This window comes from Capra hircus, chromosome 16 (assembly GCF_001704415.2).
Source record: "Capra hircus breed San Clemente chromosome 16, ASM170441v1, whole genome shotgun sequence".
Taxonomy (NCBI): Eukaryota; Metazoa; Chordata; class Mammalia; order Artiodactyla; family Bovidae; genus Capra; species Capra hircus.
In genome coordinates, this window is record NC_030823.1 from 44823301 (window position 1) to 44843421 (window position 20121).

The 20121-nt window shown below is 48.7% G+C and overlaps 1 protein-coding gene across 2 annotated transcripts in view; it reads right to left on the reverse strand.

Moving 5' to 3' along the window:
• Positions 1-20121, reverse strand: part of CAMTA1 (calmodulin binding transcription activator 1) — a 979917-nt gene that overhangs the window by 657535 nt on the left and 302261 nt on the right. For both annotated transcript variants that reach the window (XM_018060410.1, XM_018060411.1), the window contains exon 4: positions 13460-13527. In XM_018060410.1, the coding sequence (XP_017915899.1) occupies positions 13460-13527 (68 nt within the window). The remainder of the gene's footprint in view (positions 1-13459; positions 13528-20121) is intronic.

The window sequence follows — 20121 nt, forward strand, 5'->3', positions numbered from 1 at the left end:
TACCAAGGCTGCAAGGACCTCCTGTCTACTGCCACACTCTCCTGGCACCTTCCCTCCTCAGATCAGTACAGACTCCTCCAGCACAGCCAGGAACAACATGCTTGCCTTCTGCCCCCATCATCCCACCTAGCACACACACACACACTCACACACACACACACACACACTCACACACACACACACTCACACACTCATACCCATCCTTCAAGTCTCCATCCAAAGCTCAGCCCCTCAGGAAGGCAGTCTGACCGTCCCCCCACCCTGCCTGCTGGAGAGGCAGCCTCTCACTGCACCCTTGCAGCATTGCCATCGGTGTAAACCATCCGTCTCATTCGCAACTCCATCCCCCAAGCCCAGCATGACACCTGGCACACCATGAGCAACCAGGAAGTGTCCACTGAAGAAACAGACAAACAGAGCAGACCAACTGCGTGAGAAATGACCGCTGGATTCAGGAGTAAAAGGTTCACATGCAACCCCATGGGAGAAGACGATGGACCTGCAAAGAGAGCCCCGTCAACCCCCAGATCCAGGGGCAGCATCTCCCGGCGTGGATGGACAGAATTAATTACTGCAAGCCTGTGACACAGAGGTAGGAGATCAGCATGTGTGTATGTGGGTGTGTCGGGGTGTGTGTATGTGAACATATGTGGAAATAGCACATATCCCTGTGTAGGCCAAGTGCCAGGGTAGGGTGACCTGTCTCCTCTGCTCTTGCTTCTCCATTGCTGGACACGTTTTATGATTTCCTAATTCCACTGCCTTCTTCTCCAGCTTTCCCATATGCCTGGCAGGGCTCTGGTCTCCCTGACACCTCAGCCTAAGTGCCAGCTGCCCTTCTATGTACAAATCCAGTTCCACCACAGTCAGAAAGTTCCTGTTCTTGAAGACTTCTCAAAAATAAAAATAAAAATAAAAAACATGATCCCAAATTCCTACAGACCTGGTTAGGGCAGTGATGGGACTCACAAAGTAGCCAGTTGGGAAGCACCTTGCCCAGTCCCCTGCCCTCAGCACAGCCAGAAGCCCTTGCCCAGCAAGCAACTATCTCAGCCTCAGGCTCCCCTCTGCCCCCCTAGAGCCACCTCAAATTAAACAGCTCAATCAACCCTAAGTTCCATCCATCCCAGATGAGGTCAGGGTTGCCAGGAGAGAAGAATCCCTCTCTTCTAGGAGAAATTTTCCTCCACCCAAAATGTTCCCATGGTCCATCTTATTAAATCATTGAATAAAAAGATGAAAATTTTTCCCAGAAATTTTTTCTCCCACAAGACAGCCATGTAATGGACAAGTGTGGGAAATATAGTCAATAATTATTTCCTATCTCTGTATGGTGACATATAGTACTAGACACTGTGGTGATCAGTGCAAAACGTATAGAAATATTGGATCACAGTGCTATGAAACAGGAACTAACACAGTGCTGCAGGCCGATTCTACTTCTAAAGCAAACAAACGAACTCACGAAAACTGAGATTCGACTCATGGTTACCAGAGGTGGGGAGTTGGGTGCAGGGAGGAATTAGATGAAGGTGGTCAAAAAGTACAAACGTCCAGTTATTAAATAAAAGAAGTGCTAGACATGTAAAGTAAAGTATATGATAAATATAATTAGCACTGCTCTATGTTATATACAAAAATTGTTAAGAGAGTAAATCCTGAGTTATCGTCACAAGGAAAATTTTTTCTGTTTCTTTAATTTTGTATCTACTTGAGATGAAGGATGTTCACTAAAGTTACCGTGACAATCACTTCATGAAGTATGTAAATCAAATCTTCTGCCATATGCCTTAAACGCATACAGTGCTGTGTGTCGATTATATCTCAATAAAACTGGAAGACACAAAAGAAAAACACAACTCAAGTGGCCAAGTATGTGTTGTGTTTGCATGTGTGGGGTGTTAAGTATTTGTATATGTCGTGTACTTAGGTATATATGTATAAATGTGCATGTGTGTGTACTGTGTATTTCTGAATGTGTATATGAGTGTTGTATGTACATGTGTATACACATGTTTACATGTTATGTTTTATATCTCCATGCATGTCTGTGGATATGTGTGCATGTGTGTGTTGTGTGTATGTGCTTCTGTGTACATGTGTATCTGTGCACGTGTCTGTGTTGTGCATTTGTGTATGTGTAAAAACACACACCATACAAAGCACTCATGTGGACAGGAGGATACACAGTAGAGTTGGAGAACTACGAAAGACATTCTTCCTTTGTTTTTGGCTTATTTTGAATTTTTGTAAGCCCCACAGTAAAAGACTAGACAATCTAAGAATAGCAAAGATAGTACTACCTCTTAGCCAGAGTGAGAACAGTGGGAGAATCTCCAGCTGATTTGAGAATTACTCATCACACAGAAAATGATGAACTGCAAAAGTGATCTGTTCTGAGAATACAACTTCCAGCCTCCCGACCCCACCAGGCACTCCCTCTCCCTGCAACCAACACCGATTTATTAGATCAGAACTGATCCAGGGCAAATACCAGACACCAATCCAGATCAGTTACAGAAACACCAGACAATCCTAATTTTCCAGATTCAGGAGAAGGAAGTGAAGATGATAATAAATTGGTAGGCCCCAGAAAGAAAGCGAGATTCCAGTCGATGGACTCCCTGGCAGGGTAGGTAAATGCCTATGCATTTGTGCTACTTCATTCTCAGAAATAGTCTTTACTGCCAGGTTGCTCTGCTGAGAGATGCCAGCAGGCGTCCCTGGGGTGAGCAGTCTCCAGCAGGGTGTCTGCACCCCAATTTGCATCATGGGCATGAGTGCTAAGTTGCTTTAGTCATGTTCAACTCTTTGAGACCCTTTGGACCATAGCCACCCAGGCTCCTCTGTCCATGGGATTCTCTAGGCAAAAATACTGGACTTGGCTGCCATGCCCTTCTCCAACAGATCTTCCAGACCCAGGGATTGAACCCATGTCTCTTTCATCTCCTGCATTGGTAGGTGGCTCTTTACCACTATGGCCACCTGTGAAGCCCTGCAGCCCATATGAGAAGCACCCTGCCTGGAGACTAGGACAATCGTGGAAGACACCTTCATAGCCAGGTAGACACAAAAGGCATCAAGGTTCCGTTATCAGGTGACATGCATGGCATACTGGATGGCCCCAGAAGCCCCCCAGGACTCACAAAATTCCACACAGGGAGAGGCCACGCACCTTGCACCCACACCAGGAATGGCTCTGAGTCAGGGCTGCTGCACTGAAGTGAGCGTATTGTTGTTGGAGCTCCTGGCTTTGGGGCCACCTCCCTGCATCCCAGAAGCCTGCACATCCCAAGGACAGGGCTTCCTGGAGCCCCAGTGGCTCCTGAGTGGCTGTGCATTTAGAAATCTGAAAACTACATTGTGAAGCATTTCTTTTTACAGACGAAAACAAGAGAAAGAGAAAAAGCAGGACAGTGAGACAGCAAGAAAAACAGAGCGAGCCTAAGAAGAGGAGAGAAAAAACAGGCGGCGCTAGTGGTGAAAGACCTGCCTGCCGATGCAAAAGACGTAAGAGACCCCGGTTCAATCCCTGGGTCGGGAAGATCCCCTGGAGGAGGGAATGGCAACCCACTCCAGCATTCTTGCCTGGGGAATCCCATGGACAGAGGAGCCTGGCGGGCTACAGGCCATAGGGTCACAAAGAATCAGACATGACTGAAGCGACTTAGCACACACACACTGTTCTCCATCAGAAGGGCTGAGCGGTGGTCAGCCAGGAAGACAGGGTTTCTTGACATGAAGACAGCATCGTGCCTCCTATCCAGGGACAGCAGAGGGATGACCATGGTGTAAACTCACAAGGACAGAGCAAAGGGTGACAGAAATGGGAAGGAGTCAGGGATGTTAACGCATTCTAGAGAGATAAACAAGCAGATGGGCTGTGGATAGCCAACACCGCGAAGCAGAAGCAGCAAACCCCACCTGCCGTATAGGGGCCACCAGGAAAAACAAGTCAGTTTGCCTTCAGAGCCCCCAGAAAGACCCGTGCACCAGCAGCATCAAGTACTGGAGAAGCAGAGACTCGGGAAGAGAGGGAGGAAGGGAGAGGCTCAGGTCTGTGCAGGGAAGAGATAGACCCTCCCAGGGCCCTATGTACCCCACCTGGCCTCTGCCCCCACTGGAGACACATTTCTTCTTGCACAAAGGGACAGCAGAGGAGAGGCAGGCAACATGGATGTAATTAGGAGAATTCATGACTTGGTGGTGAAATTGCAAGCGCCCTTCCTGCCCGGTTCCCAGACCCCTAGCAGCCAAGCCCAAATTACCAGGCACCTGCGGAGAGATCCCTTCCTGGAGAACCTGAAAGACCTCTCCAGACGCCAGCATCTAGAGATGCAGACTCTAGAATCCCCCCACGGAAGCTGGCTGCCTCCACTGATGAGAAGCGGAGTGAGAGGACAAACTGTCCTTTAGCAAACAGGGAAGTCAGAAGATAACATCTGAAACTGACAAATCAAGAAAGAACAGAACAAACATTGAAAAGTCAGGAGGTAAATATCAGAACGAAAAGAAGCGGGCGTTCCTGGGAAGCGGGACTGAGCTGTAGAGCAGAGGGGGCTACTTCTTACAAGCCTTTTCGGATCATTTGATTGATTAAACTACATGCATGTGTGCTAAGTCGCTTCAGTCGTATCTGACTGTGTGACCCATGCACTGTAGCTCACTATGCTCCTCTGTCCATGGGATTCTCCAGGCAAGAATACCAGAGCGGGTTGCCATGCCCTCCGCCAGGGGATCTTCCCAACCCAGAGACTGAACCAGGTCTCCTGCACTGCAGGTGGATTCTTTACCACTGAGCCACCAGGGAAGCTTCCCATGTCTGTGTATTTGAGATTAAAAATAAAAAGAGTAAAAGGAAGCAGAGGCTGGGATCAGAAGCCGGCAGCTGCCTAACCCAGTGAGACACGAGACACAAACACCCATTCCCCCCCTGCTCCCTCCCAGGATGCAGATCCTGGACTTGCACTCCTGGCTCCAGGAAGTGAGGAGGAAGGTGAAAGTTGGCAGGATGCAAGAGGACACACGAACCCTGGAGTGTGACAAACACCCCATGCCCACTAGCAAAAAGGGCAGCCACTTAAGGCTGTGCAGCGAGAAACCTGAAGGAAGCCCTGGTCTGCTCCCAAGGGCACCAGGGACCAGGGTTCTGAGCAGCCAGGACGCCTGCCTCGGCCCCCTTCCTGAGCACTGAGGGGGATCAGTGGCCTCCCCATCTCCTCTGGCTTTGACACTCTGCATCCTGTGATTCCAGGAAACACACCAAAATCTGGGGCAGTCCCACTTTGATACCGTCGAGACACCAGACATTTTATCAGGATCCAGGTCACAGCTTTTCCCTACCTCATTCAGAAACTTATCCCAACTACTGGGGCCCCCAAGGAACATGCCCTGCAGGAGGCCAGGGGCGCTGAGGCTCCTCATGAGTCCTGAGCCAGCAGCCGCCACCCACTGCTACTTTTGTTCTTTGGTTAATGATAAGACTTTGGACTTTGTCAGGAATTTGCTCACTGTGTTAGGAAATGCTGAAATGGATGTAACATGACACATCGTTATGCTAATTTGATAGCAGGTTCCCCAGTTCAGCAGAATGCAAAGGTCACCACATTGAAACTGTGGCCGACTTGGTTTATTTCTTCTTTTGTAGGACAGAGTCTCAGAAATTATCTATGTATACAGCAGACCTCCCAAACTCTGTTCCTCCATAGTACCTGCTACACACACACACACACACACACACACACACACACACACACACACACACACACACACACACATACACACACACACACACACATACACAAGACCAATCCTCAACTCCCCACTCTGCCTGACTCGACACAGCTACAGAGGCAGCTCAGGGAATCTTTTACTTCTAATTGTTGTAAAATATATATAACATAAAATTTTCCTTTTATAAGTGCACAGTTCAGTGGCATTGCTGCTGCTGCTGCTGCTGCTAAGTCGCTTCAGTCGTGTCTGACTCTGTGAGACAGCATAGAGGGCAGCCCACCAGACTCCACCGTCCCTGGGATTCTCCAGGCAAGAACACTGAAGTGGGTTGCCATTTCCTTCTCGAACGCAGGAAAGTGAAAAGTGAAAGTGAAGTCACTGAGTCGTGTCCAACTCTCAGTGACCCCATGGACTGCAGCCTACCAGGCTCCTCGGTCCACGGGATTTTCCAGGCAAGAGAACTGGAGTGGGGTGCCATTGCCTTCTCCGTAAGTGGCATTAGGTACTGATAAATTTGCATGGTTGTGCGGCCTGCACCACCATCCATGCACAGAACTTTTTCATCCTCCCAAACTGAATTCTATCCCATCAAACACTAACTTCTCATCCCCCAACACAGCTGCTGGCAACAACCATTCTACTCACTGCCTCCATGAATCTCAGCTCTCAGCATCGCCTGTAAGTGGGATCAGGCAGTATTCACGCTCCTGCGGCTGGTTTATTTTACCTATCAGAATGTCCTCGGAGTTCATGCACTTGCTGTCTGTGTCCGAACTCCACTGCTTTTTAGCTCTGGGAGCGTTTTAATGCCTCAGATGGGACCTCACGTGACCTGTACAGCTCCATCCTAGTCACTTCCGAGGAATAGGGGCCTCCTCAGGAAGGTCCTAGAACTGCCCCAAGGAGCAGATGCCCTAGAGGTGCCCAAAAAGGTCTCCTGTGCCACTTACAGAGGTCCTGGCCAAAGCAGCCCACCAGCCCAGGGACTCGTCTGGGACTTGATGAGACAGAATTTCTGGGTGGAGCACTCTGCTCACACCCGGTGCCACAGCCCAGCCCCTCTCTGCTGGTCCGCACAGCTGCCAGCCTGCTCGCCCACAAGCCTGCACCCCAGCATGCACACCCCCCATCAAAGCTCCTGCTCCTCTGTGTACAAGCCCTTCAGAGACGACAGAGGTGGCACAGCCTGCCCCTGGGAAGCACTGTACCCCTGGGGAGCACGCTGTCCCCCTGGGGAGCACGCTGTCCCCCTGGGGAGCCAAGGCTTCTACACTTGTGATCACTCAATTGTCAAAAATTGATGACAAAGAACCTGGGCTACAGAAGCTGACAGCAAAGAGGACTCCCCGGGAGCTGGTGTGCCTGGGGGTCTCCAGGAAGACCTCAAAGCCAAAGGATGGGCAGACTGGGCTGGACATGGGGCATTGGAGGGGAGATCAGCGGCCGAGTAAAAGCCAAAGCAGGGGACACAGAAGGTGTGTCTGGAGAGCAGTAGCAGTGTCCTAACTGCAGTGGGTACTTTGTGGTGGGGAGTCAGAGAAAACGAATGAGAAAGGGAGGTGGAGGAAATGCGCTCGGACCCTGAACACAATACCGGACTCCATCCCATAGGTTTTCAAGAACAAGGATGCGACGAAAGGAGTGTCTTAGGGAAACCAGGGGGAGGAAGTCCAGCCTGGAGAGGGCTGTGGTTGGAGCTGTTCAGTTACCCAAGAGCGATGCAGATGGCCAGGGCCAGGCCACAGAGACAGAGGAAAGCAAGCATGTGAATTACAGTCTGAAACACTGGCCGAACCAGTGACTAATTCCATCCAGGGGAGGAAGACACAGCCATGGAGGAGGACAAGCCCTGAAGCCTTTAAGATGCGCTGGCTTTTCTGAGAGCAAGGGAAATCAGAGAGAAGAAACAGAGCCGGAGCAAGGGCAGGAGGAAGAAGGAAGGTGATGAGTTTGAGATGATACTATTGCAGCCAGGTGTCCAGGAGAGAAGTTCAGGCTTGGGGAAGGTCCACAGAGGGTTAATAGTCAAACCCTGTAGTTCCTAAGAGTCCTGGGAGGGAGCACTTTGGGGGAAAGAGCAGAAGACCCAAGACTTGGTCTCACTCTCAGCATAGGAAAGACCCAGGGTGGAATACGCAATGGACCTGTGGGGTTCTGAGAGCCCAGAGACGAGGGTGGGTCTCCCGCTGAGTCCCTTGGGTCTTCTTGAAACTCAGGTCTCACTTTTCTTCTCCTTTCCCTCCAGATCCCTCCTTCTACTTAGCTGTTTTATTGCTTATTGACCAAGAAGCATATAGTGTTCATTATAGAAAAATTCTATTATTAGACCTTTAGTGTTTCAGTGTTAAGGTGCTGTCTACATAAATCTAATTAATTAGATAATTAATAGCATTTTCCAGCCTCCAAACAAATACAGACAAGATTCCTGGGAAGGAAGTGTTTTCAATTCCATTTTGAGCTTCATGTGTCCCTGGCTTCCAAGAAAGGTTGCATGTTCCCAGGGGAGGAGAAATAAATTATTGGGCTTGCTAAATTTTGCAGCCCGCCTGCCTGGGCTTTGCTGGGCTCTGCTCTCTGCCCTGTGGGGGAGCATGTGCTTCTCCACAGTGCCTCCAACTCGGAGGCTAGATCAACTCCAGAGGTCAGCACAGGAACCCAGAGCCAAGCTCACCAGCAAAGGGAGGCTGGGTCACCCAGGTGGTTCAGAATCAATGGAGATGGGAGGTAGAAAAATGTGTGACCATTTGCAGGGCAACTTTCACATCCCACAGCAGTGGAAGTGTAGCCTCAAAGCTAAGATTGTAGGCTTTGCTGTAAGATAATCCTGGGTTCAAATTCTAGCTCTCACATTTGGCTGTGCCATCTTAGACAGATAATACACCCTCTCTGCATCTCATGTCTGGCAGAGCTGCTGAATAGACTTAAAAGCCCATCACAGAAGTGCCCCAGAGCGCAGCACTAGGAAATCTATACGAGACAAAAATAAAGTGAAATAAAACCAGATCTTTCCCTCCACAACCGTCAGACTCACTCTCATTCATTTCACAAATATTCATGGAGCACCCACTATGTGTCCAGCAGCGCTGCAGGCACTGGAGAGACCCCTTGAACAAGCCAGACCGAAAATCCTTCTCCTTGTGATACTTTTGGGGGAAAGGAGGTCAGATGATGAATAAGTGAATTAAATAAACAGGGAAACTACACCAGGTCTCAGGTAGTGAGGGGTGCTCTAGAGAAACAGAACACAGGAAGAGAGGAAAGGAATTCCTGCTGGATGGGAAGGGTGTGATTTTTAAAGTATGTGTTCATGGAAGACCTCATGGAGAGAATGACACAGAATCAAGGCCAGAAGGAGGAGCTGGAAGAACGTTCTAGATGGAGGGGCGGAATCTCTCGATTCTAAGATTCTAAATTCACCTGACATGGTGGGGAGTGTGGAGTCTCCTGGGGTCTCCCAGTGGTATTATTATAGTGCTGAGCACACAGGAAGTGCCAAATAAAGACGTCCTGAAGGGTGATTTTTCAAGCTACCACTTTCAGAAGGTCCCAGTTGCTGATAATACAATACCGGGCTGCTTCAACAATCTGCCTGCAGCCCTGTTGTGGTGACAAAGCCGCCCCAGGGGCCCCCAGCCCTGGGAGTCTCCTGCAGCACACCTCATTATTAAACAGGTGAGCGGGGCTCCCGGGACCTTCGCTGTAATTAGGGCAGGATCTGAGCAAGGGCTCTATTTATAACCCCCAGCCATCAGCAAGCCAGGGAGACGACGAGTGGGTCCCTCTGCAGCCCCTATACCAACATCTATATGTGAACTGATTACGACAATTAATTTAATAGGGATTCCTCCACACAAACAATGTATCATTTTATTAGGAAACTCTATAAATGTCAGTGGTGCAATTCATTTTTATTAATTTTCTGAAATGAAATTAGCAGTGGCGGCGGCAGCGGCAAACAGAAGTTGTATTGCCTCCTCATTCAGCAGAGTATTGGTGTCATTAATTCCTTAATACCAGGAGGCCGGTTTGCATGAACTCAGCAGTTAACTGCACCAATTAATTTCAATACAAGAGAAGGGAGGGGGGTGGGGAGATCCAAACTCAACCCAACAACTAATTTAGGAAGGTCCTTGAACAACCACAGCAACTTTTCCGCCTCCTGGGACAAGAAGCTTTCAAGTGTAAACACGGACTGGATGTTATAATACTAATAGGAATCATTCTATCTTTACCCTCCGCTTTCAGAAAAGAAACTCGTCCATCCAAAGCCTGGAAAGATCGTGGCAAGTACGCCCCAAAATCAAGGCCAACAGGAAGCCTGGGGACGGCCCTTGCAAACAGACCTGCTTGGGCACAGACCCTCATAGCATGCAAAGCAAGATCACAAATACTGTCTCATTCAATCCTCGTCATGACCCAATGAAGACACAATCAACGTTGGCCTCCGTCTCATGCATGAAGAAGAAAAAAATGGAGCTTTGAAAAGAGCTGAAACAACTCTGTTAAAGTCACAAAGGTACTGAGTGACAGGGCCAAGGCTCAGAGTTGTATATGTCAATATCAAAACCCTCATCCCTTCTCTGCCGCCAGGCGCCCTCCTTGTGCCTCGAGACAGGAAGGCTCTTGGCTCTATTTATACTCCCCCAAAGTCAAGTGAGTCAGGCACGACTATGAGTGACATCCACTTCTCAACAGAAACCCGAATTCAGACTGAAACACACGAGGCAGGATCCCCTCCCTGTCGTGCTGTCAGGGAGCGTCTGAAGCAGGACTTGGGTCCGCACATCTAAAATCAGATGTCTAGTCCAGGACGCGTGACAGAGAACCCCACTCTCTGGCTAAAGAGAAGCTCTTTCCTTCCACTTAGATTCAAGAAGTGTTTGGCTGAGGAATGAAAGGTGTGTCGAGAGCCTAGAGGCTGCTTGAGATGAGGACCACGGTGGGGAGTCGGGAAATGGTGCCAAGGTGGAAATCAGACAGACTTCCTCCTGAACTAGAGCAGCAGTTCTCAAAGTGGGGTCCCCAGCCAGTTGCACCCCATCACCTGGGGCTGTTTAGACATACAGAGGATCAGGCCCCACCCAGACTTCCTGAATCAGAAACTGGGGGTGGGGTCCAGCATGTTACTGGAGCAAGCTGCCCAGCTGATTCTGATCCCTGATTAGGTTTGGAAATCACTGCCCTGTAAGACAGAGAAGGCAATGGCACCCTACTCCAGTACTTTTGCCTGGAAAATCCCATGGACAGAGTCTGGTAGGCTGCAGTCCATGGGGTCGCTAGAGTCGGACGCGACTGAGCAACTTCACTTTCACTTTTCACTTTCATGCACTGAAGAAGGAAATGGCAACCCACTCCAGTGTTCTTGCCTGGAGAATCCCAGGGACGGGGAAGCCTGGTGGGCTGCCGTCTATGGGGTCGCACAGAGTCGGACACAACTGAAGCCACTTAGCAGCAGCAGCAGCAGCAGCAGCAGCCCTGTAAGAAGGTGACTCCAAAGAAAGGAGAGATGTGTGGGGCAGGCTCTCCACAGTACAGGACACAGCTGTGCTCACAGACAGTAGATGGGCATCACATTCACTCTCCCAGCCCCTATTCTGACCACCCTCTAGCAAAGAATGTCCTTCTTGGCTTCATTCTTTCTGGGCTTGGCCACAGGAATTGCTTTGGCTAATGGATTTGCAAGCAAGTGTGACATATGATGGGCTTACCAGGTGGCACTAGTGGTAAAGAACCTACCTGCCAATGCAGGAGACATAAGAGATGTGGGTTTGATCCCTGGGTCGGGAAGATTCCCCTGGAGGAGGGCACAGCAACCCACTCCAGTATTCTTGCCTGGAGAATCCCATGGACAGAGAAGCCTGGCGGGCTACAGTCCACTGGGGCCAAAGAGTCAAACATGGCTCCAGTGAGCCATGCACCCATGTGACATATGAGGCCACATCCAGGGGGCTTCACTGTGCCTATTATGGGCTGCCTTGGCTTTTAAGCCCCTGCCATTCTCCATGAGAACCAGGTGTCCCAGACAGGGACGTGAGGGTGGGCAGCAGGGGGTGGGGCAGCCTTCTAGGCCTATGTCCTACAAACAGAAGACACATCGAGTGGTCTTGAACATAACTCAAAACCAAAGCCAACCCACAGACCCATGAGCAGGAAATAAACATTTATTTGTATAAGTTACTTAGTTTGGAGATTGTTTCTTACACGGCATTATCACATCAAAAGCTGACTGATACAAACCATTTGACTTTATAGCAAAGGAAACCATGGCCCTAGAAGGCTGAGAAGTTGAAGAGATCCTACAGAGGGGTTCAGGATGAAAGGTAAAAAGATGAGAGTCAACCTCTGCCCCACCTGGGGATGTAAATCTCAGGAACTCACCTCCCTTTCCTCAATATCTTCTGATACACTTTCAAAATGGAAATTTTGTCCTCATCTAATGAATGTGTGTGTGCTAAGTCGCTTCAGTCATCTCTGACTCTTTGTGATCCCATGGACTGTAACCTCCCAGGCTCCTCTGTCCATGGGATTCCCCAGGCAAGAATACTGGAGTGGGTTGCCGTGCCCTCCTCCAGGAGATCTTCCCGACCCAGGGATCAAACCCACATCTCTTACGTCTCCTGCATTGGCAGGCAGGTTCTTCACCAGTAGGCCACCTGGGAAGCCCCATCTAATGGATGCTAACCAGTAAAAACCTAAATGTCATGAAGAAATATTTTAAAGAACCTTCTAAACTGAGTAAATATCTTTCTTCCATGGCTCAGAAAGGACCAACAGGTCAAGTGGATGGCCAAGTGGGCAGAGGGCTCACCCCCACCCCTTTCCCTGGTCTCCCAGTTAACAAATAGGGAATTTGGTGCTTCTGGCCAAAGGAAACAGACTGGGCTTTCCACCTCTCGGGTTCAAACCCACAGCCCGGTTATCCTGGAAGCTGTGCTCCAGTTAATACCACTCAAGCTGTTAAACATCTGGGCCCATCACCACTAAGAGAAAACCTGTGGCAATTGGAAGAGAGTGGCCGTGTTTTTCCAAAGCTCTAGGATGGAACGTACTAAAACATGAAAAACTGAGAGCTGGGGAGGAGAAGAGGCTGCCTTTAAAATCAACCCTAAATCCCAATGTCCCCATTCTTCACAAAATAATAGCACTCGCACTGACAGAACACAAGTCAGCTGAATCCTCGCCAATTCCCTCTGTTCCCAGGTGGTGAGATGGGTTCGGTGTCCACGGCAGTTGGCAGGTTCACGGACAGAGACTAAATAATAAATTTCAAACATCCATGCCTTTCTGATTGGGGAAATCTTAACACCATCCAGAAAAACTGGACTTTCAGTTTGTGAAACGTGTTGAGATGAAAGTGAACAGTTAAGGTAGTTTCTCTTTTTGAAAGTACGTTTATAGAGAACATCGGTAGCACTTTCCCCAAATAAACTTCCCCTGACAGTCCTGCTTGCCAAGTTTTTCCAAGCACCCAGCTGAAGGATCCAGCCTTAAGCCAGCAGGTTAAAATTTCCAACTTGCATGATGGCAGCTGCACTGGTTTTAATCCATCCGACTGCATTCACTATCATGATCTTGGGCCAATGAATGAGACCTCAGTGTCACAAGCTATCAGGCACAACACGGCATTCTGAACTTGCCAGTGAATGAACTGACCAAACCAAGCAATCAATGAAAATCAATGCGTTTACTGCACATATTCAAAAAACCATGAAATCTGGGACATTACCTTGTCTTAGGGGAGGTGGTTAGCCATTCTTCGTGTTTCTCAAATGTTATTAAATAAGCTGCAATTTCCTGAAACAGAAGAATAAAAAGATAATAACAACAATTAGCTCACTTCAGATCCTGAGAGGTAAGAAGGATGATTTTACTTTATTTATTTATTTACTGCTGTTTTCCCGGCCGCCATCCTCTTTCGTGAGGTTGGAACCTCATCTCCAGTGGAGAAATACTCAACTTGGACTGCGTTTCTATTTTGATTTTTTTTTTTAAAGATCTTTCCATTCAACCTGCCATACCGTAATAATCAAAGCACCAGGTTTCAAAAGATGAGTTGGTGGCAAGGACAAAGATACCTCTCTGTGGAAGGAAAACATCAGACACCGTTCCACCTTCTAAATGTCATTAATTTGAAGCAGGAGAAAACACACGCCAACAACAGGTCTCCACTCATGCAAGGTCAGAACTGGAAAGTTTAGTCGGTCTCCCTCTGAAACTGGAGTAACCTTTCATCATTGTCACAAGGAACGTTGCCTTCTCTCAGCATGAGCCCCGAGTGCCAAGCCAAATCACACAAAGATTAAAAACAGGAAAGAGAAAGCCATATTACAGAGACAGAGATGGTGAGACAGAAAGAGAGAGAAAGAGCGGGTGGGGGGGTGGGGGGGTTAACCTTTCCTACTTCTGATAATCTACGGAAGAGCACTTCAGAAAGACGAGCCGTGTCAGCAGAGTTTAAGGCAAAGATGGAGAAAATGTGGGCACCTGAAGGTAAATTAAATATTTATAAACACAACAACATCACTGCAGATAGAATTACTGATTTATTAATCATTTCCATAAAAAGCCAGTGGGTGACATCCACATAAGTCATTGCTCGGACTCCAAGGCATGATATGGCCCATTACTTCCAGCTCCAAAAGGACCTGCTGACGTGAAATTGGCAGGAACTGTAAGTTAAATTAAGGCTGGACTAGTATGCCGTTCCCTTGATCTTGGTGACGATACAGCACAGAGCTGCCGCCCTCGACAACCAGAAAAATGCGGGGAGCCAGCCTCCCTTCTCAACTTCCTGCGCCACTGGGGTTCCAGAAGCACTCCTGGGGATGGAGCAACAGTCAGCCTCCTCCAGGCTTGGATGTCAGGGTGTGGACACCAATGCCACAGAGACGCTAAACTTAGCCTTGAAGGAGAAGAAGAGACACCACCAGAACCAGGGAAACCGGGCAGGTCAATGTAGAAAACACCACCCGGGGCCACACAGTATGATGGTCACAGGCCCAGATGGGGGTCAGGGTCTCTCATCATGGTGGAAACTGGCCACAACCACAGGCTAGCCATGACTGCTAACCAGAGCCCCAGCTACATTAGTCCTTTCCCCAAGAAGCTGGGAAACAGAAACCTATGGCAAAAACAGAGTTGCCTTGTACAGATTTCTCTTTTTCCCCCTCTCGCAGAGCTCTATGACAACCTTGAGGGCTGGGATGGAGTGGAGGGTGGGAGGGAGAGTCAAGAAGGAGGGGACATATGTATACTTATGGCTGATTCACATTGTTGTACGGCAGAAACCAATATAACATTGTAAAGCAATTAATTAATGGCCACCTGATATGAAGCACCAACTCATTGGAAAAGCCCCTGAGGCTAGGAAAGATTGAAAGCAAAAGAAGAGGGTGACAGAGGATAAGATGGTTAGATAGCATCACTGACTCAATGGACATGACTTTGAGCAAACTCCAGGAGATGGAGGACCGGGAAGCTTGGCATACTGCTATCCATGGGGTCACAAAGAGTCAGACATGACTTAGGGACTGAACAACAACAATCCTCCAATTAAAAATTTTTAAAAAAGATTTCTATTGTTGATTTCAGTTAAAGAAGCTGATCAACCAGATCATTCTCTTTCCTTTCCTTGGACGATGTCTTCCCTAAGGTTTTATCACAGACAGATATCTCCTCCCCAGGCTGGCCCTCCTAACTCTTCATGACAGGGCTGGCTGCCCATCCTCAGTGTTCCCATGGCACCTGGCACCTTCCTCCAGCACGAAGGATTGATCACTCTGCATCCTAATGGCTTGTTTACTTGGATAGCATCCCCCACTGGTCCATGTACTCCTCAAGGGCAGGGACTACGTCACCACTGATACATCCCCAGGACGTAACAATGTCCTGATGTTTGTTGGATGGATGAATGGATGGGTGGATGGGTACATTGGAGGGAGGTATGAAAAGTAGGCACTGTAGAAATAAAAGTGCCTATATAAGGGAAGGATATATGTATACGCATGACTGATTCACATTTTTGGATAGCACAAACTAACACAATATTACAAAGCAATTATCCTTCAATTTAAAAAATATTATAAAAAATCACCAAACTTCAAAATACTGAAATTCTAACCTAATGACTTTTTTCCAGGAATAAATCCTATTGTCAATAATGCTATGATTTACTTTTTCTAAAAACGTAGATTTATTGGTGAAAAAAAGTGTGTGTATATAAGTAAGGGTGTTTGTCCTAAGTATGTTGAGTGTTTCTGTACGTTTATTACTTAAGATAGTTGAGTGTTCAGTGCTCAGTCGGGTTGACTCTTTGGGATCCCACAGATTGTAGCCTGCCAGGCTCCTCTCTCCATAGGATTCTCCAGGCAAGAATACTGGACTGGGTTGTCATTACCTCCTTCAGGGGATCTTCCCGACCCAGGGATCGAACCCTCGTCTCCTGTGTCTCCTGTATTTGCAGGCAGATTCTTTACCACTGCGCCACCTGGGAAGCCTAAGAAAGTTGAAGCAAGTGCTTAAAAGCAGCAAAACCCAGCAGCTCCTAGACAGAACTTTACTGGTGAGTTAATTAACTCTGGTCACCTGGGAAGGTAATAGAGTCTGACGGTGAAGAGCATACACTCTGGAAGCAAACAGACCCAGCTTGGGTGCTGGCTCTGCCACGTACTCACTGTCTGGCCTTGAGCATATTACCTGACCTGTCCAGACCTCAGTTTCCTAGGAAACTGAGATCAAACCACCTTGTGGGTAGTTACAAGGAGCAAAAATTCTTAATACCCTGCCTGGCATATAGCAATGCCCAACAATCATTGCTGCCACGATTATGATTAGAAGGTCTACGTGGTACAAGCCGGCTCTACAGAGACCCCTGATGAGGTAGCAAGTACCCAATGGTCCAGTCAATTCCCACCCCCTACTGCCCTCCACCCCCAATACCCATCATAAATGCTAACATCACAATGACTCTTCAGAGTTAGTTGGCATCAACCCTTCTCCTTTTCTACTGGAGCCCACCTTGTTGCACAAAGCACTGGGAATTAACAGTGGCTGGAATCAGGAAGTGGATAAACTGGGCCACTTTTTAGGTGCTCATCTACCTGAATTTCAGTAGTTTTGATATCTGGGGGAATGGTCTACACCAACCAGAACCCCTGGGACCCAGGCTCTTACCCAGGCTAAGAGCTGAGAGCTAAGTGATTAATAGCACAGAAGGATGGGAGCACAGAGCACCTCAGCCACCTCTAAATTCATCACAGTGTTCCAAAGACACAGAGCCCCAAAGAAGGCCTTCGTGAACAGGCAATGCTTGCCCCAACCTGCCAGGGTTCCCCACTACTGCTACTGTTGTGCAAGGAGAAAAATTCCCTGGACTGGTTGTTGTATTCACTGTTGACTCTACAAATGTTTATTGTGCACCTAGTATGACCAGCCAGTGAAAAAGACCACATGAAGTCTGCCTTAAAGAGCTCACAGCTGATGACAAAGACAAGTCAAGGTAATAGTGGGGCTTTCATGTTATCACAGGGTCAACTGTCCTGTCAGCTCTGTAACCAGACCCAGTGGGTCATCACAGGCCTGCCAAGCTGCCCTGCAAATAAGCAGAGGCCGCAGGGAAACATAACGGTTCATGGACTGTCTTCGAGCACCAGCTACACCCTCCTCCACACTCAAGTTAACAGGGACCCCACACACACACATATATCCCCCTGGTGGAGCACCTGTCCCCCTTAAGAGCAGCCCCTCCAAGCAAAGGAAACTGAATGCCTAGCCCCAGGCTCCCTGTTCTGTGGTGCTCACCTCGGCTCAGACAGTAAAGCATCTGCCTACAATGCAGGGGACCCAGGCTCGATCCCTGGGTTGGGAAGACCTCCTGGAGAAAGAAATGGCGATCCACTCCAGTACTCTTGCCCAGAAACTCCCATGGATGGAGGAGCCTGATAGGCTACAGTCCATGAGGTCGCAAAGAGTCAGACATGACTGAGAAACTTCACTTTCACCTTGGCTAGGCCTGAAGCTGGACTTGATCACAAGGGGCATTGCTCTGCTACTGCCTGACTCCCAGCTGGACTGGGAGTGTCTGGGTCACCTGCCTACTCCCCAGCCCAGGCTGCCCAGGCATTTCCCTTTTTCTGGTCTTGGTCCATCTCATTCTCAGATGGGCAGACTATGGGCCAGACTCTGCCTCCACAAAGCTTAGAATTTTGTTGGGGAGATGGCTAAGCATATCCCAAAGAACCACACAGAATAGTAGATGTTAAAGAATGTTAAGCAAAGTGAGACCCATCACTACTCAAGAGTCATCTGGGCTATGAAGGGGAATGATTTCAGAGGGAAGGCAGATTTCACCATCTGTGTCATCGTAACAGCTGATGCTAGCAGAGTGATATCCAAGGCCAGCGACTGCTCCAGGACTTCACACAGGACAGTCTCACTTAATCTTCAAATGATGCAGTGGGAACCGTGCCCATTTTACAGGTGGGGAACCTGAGGCGCTAGGCAGTTGAGTGACTTGCCTAGCACGGCTATGCTCTGCAGAACTAGAACCTGAATCGATGTGGAATGGCTCCAGAACCCACACTCTCCGCCACTAATCAGGATTTCTTAAAAGAACAGCTACAATGTGTTCAGAGGGAGGAAAAGAAAGCCTGCCCGTGGACGGTCATGCTCCCCCCAGCTCAGACTAACAGCCTCCTGGTCTCTGCTGAGCCAGAGTCATCTCACTGCCCCATCTCCCTTGAGGGGACCAGGAGCAGTGAGACTGAGCATCCATGAGCAGGATTCTCTCCTTCCAGCAGGATCAGGCTCCTTTTCACCCCAAAACCTGTGTACGATTCATGGGATCATCTATTTTGGTGACAGAAGTTTCCTATACCCAGGAACCATTTGCTTTAAATGCCTTACAGTACAGACAAAACAGACAAAGAGAAAGAGACACTCTAGCTGAAGAGGGGAAGAGGCCTTGAAAAATGGCATCTTCAGCCCAACTTTCTGGCCCTCCCCACTCTTTCTCTGAGGCTTTACCTACCTAGGGCTCCAAGGAGGACAGATGAAAACACAGATCCAGGCCATCTCGTTTGCATAGAGCAGGACAGAGAGGCCCAGAGACAGGGAGGGACTTGGCCAAGATCATGTTTGTGACTGAGCCAAACTGGGACTCGGGACTCCTCACCCCAGGACAGGGTGCTCTTTCCCCCTCATCTGTGGCCTCTCAAACACAAGTCTGGCCCAGGAAATTCATGGAGTCCTCAAACCAGAAGAGAACATGCCCCAGCAAAGTGAAAGCTGGGACTCGAACAAAATCACATACACAAATGTTCCCAGCAGCATTGATCACAATCCCTAGTGCCCATCAAAAGACAGACAGACAGATAAACAGAATGTGTTCTCTCCCCACAAGAGGTTATTCAGCCACAAAAAGGAGTAAAGTTCTGACACATGCTACAACATGGATGGACCTTGAAACCATGCTGGTGAAGGAAACCAGACACATAAGACTTTGGGTTTTATGAGCTCATTAATGTGAAAAGTCCAGAATAGGCAAATCCATAGTGATAGAAGATAGGTTAGTGGTTGCTAGGCGCTGGACAAAGAAGGGCCATGGGGAGTGACTACTAATGGAGGTTGTGTCTCCTTTTGAGGAGATGAGAATGTCTGGAAGGACAGTGGTGAAAGTTATATGCAATATCGAGAATATACTGAATGCCACTAATGGGAAATTTTATGTGTATTTCACCACAATAAAAACAAGAAGAAAGTGCAGATGTCCAGCTCAGTGCAGCCTGGCATGAAGAAAATGCCAGCCCTCCCTTCCTACAAGGTCGGACCCTGCACTCACAGGGCCTCCCTGCATGCCTGCAAGTCTCCTCCAGTGCCTCCCTGGCTCCCTTGGGATCTCTCTCTTCCTGGATCCTAAGCACTGCATCAGTGCCGAGAAGAACGACTCAACTGTCAGGATGAAGGAATTCACTGCAGGATCCAAAGCAAAGACTGTCCAGCTTGCAGATTTTAAATGTTTAGTTTGTCCTTTGGATGTTCAAATAGAAAAACTGTTGCCAAGATACAATGTCTGTGTGTATCGGCGGGGTTGGTGGGAGGTGGGGGGCCTCCGGGAATCCCACAGGCCCCTGTATCTGCTTGGCATCGGGTTCCATCCCTGCAGACCAGGGAGGAAGGTGGTCCCTCCCCATGTGAAGTGAAAGTTGCTCAGTCATGTCCGATTCTTTGTGACCCCATGGACTGTAGCCCATCAGGCTCCTCTGCCCATGGAATTCTCTAGGCAAGAATACTGGAGTGGGTTGCCAATTTCTTCTACAGAGTATCTTCTCAACCCAGGGACTGAACCCTGGTCTCCGGCATTGCAGGCGGATTCTTTACTGTCTGATCCAC